At 56.6% G+C, this 5,966-nt stretch overlaps 1 protein-coding gene across 1 annotated transcript in view; it reads left to right on the forward strand.

Moving 5' to 3' along the window:
• The window catches only part of TPO (thyroid peroxidase), a 35,878-nt gene extending 30,195 nt beyond the window's left edge, over nucleotides 1-5,683 (forward strand). The window contains exons 14-17 of the mRNA XM_010848439.1: nucleotides 109-240; nucleotides 1,034-1,133; nucleotides 4,612-4,744; nucleotides 5,591-5,683. Of these exons, the coding sequence (XP_010846741.1) occupies nucleotides 109-240; nucleotides 1,034-1,133; nucleotides 4,612-4,744; nucleotides 5,591-5,683 (458 nt within the window). The remainder of the gene's footprint in view (nucleotides 1-108; nucleotides 241-1,033; nucleotides 1,134-4,611; nucleotides 4,745-5,590) is intronic.
• The last annotated feature ends 283 nt before the right edge of the window (nucleotides 5,684-5,966 follow it).

The following is a 5,966-nucleotide window of genomic DNA, read 5'->3' on the forward strand; positions in this document are numbered from 1 at the left end:
GCCTGGGGTGACATCCCCTTGCTCCGGACTAGAGACAGGACTGGGAAGGGGCTGGCCTCCTGGGGAGGGGTGCGGAGGCTGGGCACTGACCGCCCATTGTGTGTGCAGACATCAATGAGTGTGAGGATGAAGTGGACCCCCCCTGCCACGCGTCTGCGCGGTGCAAGAATACCAAGGGCAGCTTCCAGTGTGAGTGCAGCGACCCCCACGTGCCCAGCGAGGACGGCAGGACCTGTGTGGGTGAGACCACGGCCTCTGTGCCAGCCGGGGGTGTCTGTGCCCGCACTCGGGGGGAGACCACGGCCTCTGTGCCAGCCGGGGGTGTCTGTGCCCGCACTCGGGGTGAGACCACGGCCTCTGTGCCAGCCGGGGGTGTCTGTGCCCGCACTCGGGGGGAGACCACGGCCTCTGTGCCAGCCAGGGGTGTCTGTGCCCGCACTCGGGGTGAGACCACGGCCTCTGTGCCAGCCGGGGGTGTCTGTGCCTGCACTCGGGGGGAGACCACGGCCTCTGTGCCAGCCGGGGGTGTCTGTGCCCCCACTCAGGGTGACTGCAGGTCATCGTGTGGCCTCGCTTTCCCCACACCCACATTCTCTGACGCTGGGTGGGATCAGGGCTGGCGGGTTTGTGCCTGAGACACAGGAGGCCGTGAACCCTGGGGGAGCGGTGCAGACCCTGTTGCAGATGCTCAGTTTCAGCCCCCCCGAACTATCTCTGAGGGGGAAGCACGGGATTTGAGCCCCGTGTGCACAACAGAGAGGGTAAGCAGCTTGCTGGTGGTCACACAGCCTCACAGCTGTAGGTCTGGAACCTTAACTTGGCTTCCAGCTCCTGTACCAGCACCTGTTACCAGGGCAAGACATCTCAGTAAACTCCCGCGGGAGGAGCAGAGCTCAGCTCCAAGAACAGCAGAGACCAGCCGGGAATGGATGGCCAGCGGGACAGAGCTTGCTGGGCTCCCAGGGTTGGGGCACCCGGGCTGGGGCTGGGGTCGGGCGGGCAGGCTCACCGACAGGCTCCGCCCTTGTTCCAGACTCCGGGAGGCTCCCTCGGGCATCTGTGGTCTCGCTGGTGCTGGGTGCCGTGCTCGTCTGCAGTCTGGCCGGTCTCACCTGGACAGTGGTTTGCAGGTGGTAAGTCCCCACTTCGCAGCGGCTCCCCACCTTGGGCCGGGCTGATCTGAAGCTGGTGGCGATCGCCGGCTGTCTCCATTGGCGCCCGTCTGTGTCTAGAGCCATTTGCTTCCTGACTTGCCTTTAGCCCCAAATACTGAGGGTGAGCAACCCTACACGGCAGAGGGTGTCCACCGTCTGGATGGAGGCTCGGTGATACTGGGTCGCTGGTCCGATTAAGCCATTGTGCTGAATGACGAAGGTTCTTGTTCTTACGAAGGTTTCTCAGAGAAGAGAGGTCTTTCCTGAGTAAAACCTTATTCTTCATTCCTCTCCCTTCCCTCAAGAGCAGACTTTCAGATCAGCCTGGGGCCAGCTCTCCCCTGCTGGCTGCAGGAGTCCTGCTTCTAAGACTTGGGTGCAGCATCCAGCCCATGTCCACACGTCACGCTGACCCTCTGCTCCCGGTGGCCTGTGCTGGGCGCCTGTCTTCCCGGGAGCTCAGCCTCCTGCACCCCGGTAGATGATACCCTGACTGCAGACCAGGAGTCTTAGAGGGGTGTGGTGTCAGGGAATGGCCCCTGTGTTTTCACAGTCCCCTGGTCCTGAAAGCTTAGCTATTACCAGTTCTTAAAACCCTTGGATACCAAGAAATCAGTTAAGCAATAAAAATGGGACGGGCTTAGGCAAGCAGCCCCAGTCAGCTGGCTCTGTAGCCGCCTGCTAGACGCTCCCACTGTGAAGCTGGTGTTACCATAGCGTAGCATCCGGGTGCAGTTTTGCGTTTGCAGAGCTTGCAGTCCAACGTCAGTCACCTTATTGTTATGAAGAATGCTGTGCCTCCCCTCATGACTCGGGAGAAATAGCTGTTCTCTTCAATATAAATGAGCAGCTTCCTGAGGGCCTCTGGGAGGGAAGTGCGTGCCACACGTGACTGCAGACTCTGGAGCCTGGAGAAGCCCCTGCAGACACGACTTTGGTTTCCAGGTGTCTCTTACCTGAGCCACCTGTCAGCCCATGGGGGGAGGGAGACTGCTGGCAGAGAGGGGAGGGGCAGGAGTTCTTTATGGGACCACGTGGGCCTCTGCGTGAGCCCCCGAGTCCCCGCGGGGCCCTGGACACTGCATCCTCAGAGTCCTGAGGCAAGGAGCCTAAACCACAGCCCCTCCTCCCGGAGGCTCCTCTGAGCCCCTGCGCATCTGCACGCTGCGGGCCTGATGATTCCAGCCTGGTGGAAGGGAGGGGGCTGATGGGAGAGACAGGGAGACAGACAGGGAGACAGAGACAGAGAGACAACGGAGAGAGACAGAGAGAGAGACATAAAGACAGAGAGAGACAGAGAGAGATAGACAGAGAGGGACCACGGAGAGAGACAGAGAGACAAAGTCAGAGAAAGAGACAGAGACAGAGAGACAACGGAGAGAGAGACATAGAGACAGAGACAGAGAGACAGAGAGAGATAGAGAGAGACAACGGAGAGAGACAGAGACACAAAGACAGAGAAAGAGACAGAGATAGAGAGACAACGGAGAGAGAGACATAGAAACAGAGACAGAGACAGAGAGAGACCATGGAGAGAGAGACAGAGACAATGGAGAGAGACAGAGGGAGACAGAGACACAAAGACCGAGAAAGAGACAGAGAAGAAACAGAGAGACAACGGAGAGAGACAGAGAGACAGAGACAGAGATAGAGAGACAACGGAGAGAGACATAGAGACAGAGAGACAGAGAGACAGAGAGGGACCACGGAGAGAGACAGAGAGACAAAGTCAGAGAAAGAGACAGAGACAGAGATAGACAACGGAGAGAGACAGAGAGAGAGACATAAAGACAGAGAGAGACAGAGACAGAGAGAGATAGAAAGACAGAGAGAGACAGAGACAGAGAGAGATAGAAAGACAGAGAGAGACAGAGAGAGATAGACAGAGAGGGACCACGGAGAGAGACAGAGAGACAGAGACAGAGAAAGAGACAGAGATAGAGAGACAACGGAGAGAGAGACATAGAGACAGAGACAGAGAGACAGAGAGACAGAGAGAGACAACGGAGAGAGACAGAGAGACAAAGTCAGAGAAAGAGACAGAGACAGAGATAGACAACGGAGAGAGACAGAGAGAGAGACATAAAGACAGAGAGAGACAGAGACAGAGAGAGATAGAAAGACAGAGAGAGACAGAGAGAGATAGACAGGGACCACGGAGAGAGACAGAGAGACAGAGACAGAGAAAGAGACAGAGATAGAGAGACAACGGAGAGAGAGACATAGAGACAGAGACAGAGAGACAGAGAGACAGAGAGAGATAGAGAGAGACAACGGAGAGAGACAGAGAGACAGAGACAGAGAAAGAGACAGAGATAGAGAGACAACGGAGAGAGACATAGAGACAGAGAGAGCGAGACACCAGAGACAGAGACACAGAGGGGGACAGAGAAAGAAACAAAGACGGAGAGGCGTGCAGAGAGAGACAGAGGCCGAGAGAGACGCCTCTTAGGACGCCTCTCAGGCGCTCTGGGGGCCTTGACCTTCATTCCGTGTTGATTCTCCCGCCCCAACCCCATTTATCCCTCCCCTACTATTTTAGATCTAAACCTGTACATTTTGGGGTAATGACTGTTAACATAATTTCAGCCAGAAATGTACCAGTATTGACACGTTTCCACTGAAAGACGGACTCACAGAGATGCCACCAAACCAACTGTCCGATCAGCTTTCTTCGTGCAATAAAAACACCACTGTTTACATTGTTTATCTCGTTGAAATTATATTCACCAAGATAAATATTTTTCTGTGAAACTTTTGCACTAAAAGCTTGATTTGTGGTCAGTTGTCTGGGCACATCCATCTTGCTGATCAGTCTCCAGTCCTGAGAGCTTCTCTGCCTACTTACTCCTGTGGTCTGAACGTCTCAGGTCAACCCTTCCAGGGTGAATTTCATCCAGATCGCGTTTCCCAGGCAGTCATCAGTCAGACGACGGGAACAGTGGGGCGCACACCTCAGTTCCTCCCACGTGCTCTTGTTTCATCATCTGTCCCAAATTTAACTTCCCACCCTGAGTCTCAGGGCGTGAGGTGGAAGTTCTCAGAGTCTTCTTTGTTTAGGACAAGTCTTATCCTGTGCCTTAGGCAGCTGGCAGCTGCATTTTGCACTGTTTCTACTGGAATGCAATTGTAGCGGGAAAGAAGCGTAAATTCGCATGCTTCCCACTTACCCTGGAGAAGCTGGGATGGGGACCTGGGCGGGGCAGCCTCTCCTGGGCCCAAGGGTTAGACTCCCCGAGGCAGTCTCCTCCGACGCTCCAGCAGGGCCCAGGCATCGGCCTCCAGCCGCGCTCCACGGAATTTCCAGTTTTGTTTTCTAAACCAAGATGTTGGCTTGAATCTAAAGCACATCTCCATGTCTGAGGAGCGAGCTGGTGCCGCTGGCAGTGGCCCTTGGAGGCTGCCCGGTGCGGGCCCCTCTAGGTGACAGCCACTGAGAGGGCACATTTATCCACAGGATGCTTGCCGACCCCACGTCCCCACTGCTGCCTGTGGAGGGAGAGGGAGAGGGACCTTCCTGGCTGGGCCGTGGGAAGCCCCGGGACGCGTGCACTCCGCCGCGGGACGCTTCCGCGGGGCTAGCAGAGCAGGTGGGTTCACAGAGGGCCTTCCTGAGGTTTGCAGCCTCGTGGGTGTCTGTCAAGACCCAGGAAGTCATCGGAAGCACTGGCACTGTGGGCGCATCAGCCTGGCCCTCCTGTGTTTCTATCTGACACCAGCTCCACCCCCAGGCACCTTCCCTCTGCCCCGTTCCTTCTCCTACGAACTGCATTCATGGGAGATGCTAATTTGTCAAAGTGTTAACCTACTTTTTAAAATGTAGAGGCACATTGGAATCAGAGACCCGGAGGGAAAGGACTGGAGATACCTTTCATTTGTACGAAAGGCTTCCAGCCCAAGGGTCCCTCTCAGGCGTCAGCACCTACTGTCTCAAGTGCCGGCTGATGCTGCCGGGAGAGGAGCCAGAAGCTGAAAGAAAGCATTGACTTTTACAGTGCGCTTCTTAAGAAAAGGAAACAGTTAAAATTCGTGTGAAAGAATCGGTCTAAGCTTGCTTTTCACTACTTTTACTTTATAAGCATGAACGACCCCAGTGGTGCTCTATTTAAAAAGTCACTGCTACTCCCCGGGGCCTGCCTGGAGCTCAGGGCTACGTGGTGTTCAGAGATAAAACGATCCCATCCTTGGAGGCGGAGTGGAACCAGCCTTGGCACCTGCCTGCAAGCCTGGAACCAAGAATACTGACCCGCCACCCTGAGCGAGGAGGGGCCGCGAGGCGCCCACACAGGCCTTTGTAGCCACCCCCGGAGCAGCACCCCGGTGGGCCTTCACCAGCCTCCAGGGGCCAGCATGTGGCTTCCCGTTGGTCTGAAGCTCACCAGGGCTTCTCTCCCTAGGGCCCGGCCTGTGGATCCCAAGTCCTCCTCTGCAAGTAGGAGCCCCCCACCCCTGTGTGGGGCGCGTTTGCTGCTCGCGGGCCAGAGTCAGACAGCACTTACGTTCGCCTGGACTCTCGTGGGGTGGAGTGACCGGACCCTTGCACGCTGCCCACTGCCTGCTCAGGACACGCTGACTGGGCCCGGGCGAATAAATCCCACCACCTTACGGTCGTCTGACTCTTTTTGTAAGCACACCGGAGGGGTCCCTTCTGGAGCTGGGGGTGGGGGGCGGGGGGGTGGGCGCCATGAGAATGTATGTACATATGACGCAAATTTATGTTTTGTACGGATGGGCCCCTCCTGGGGGCAGGGCATGAGAAGGTGTTGACCCCGGGGCCCCACACGGGCCTCACTGTCTGCCTGGCCTTCTGCT

The sequence above is a fragment of the Bison bison genome, unplaced genomic scaffold (genome assembly GCF_000754665.1).
Source record: "Bison bison bison isolate TAMUID 2011002044 unplaced genomic scaffold, Bison_UMD1.0 scf7180017864266, whole genome shotgun sequence".
NCBI lineage: Eukaryota > Metazoa > Chordata > Mammalia > Artiodactyla > Bovidae > Bison > Bison bison.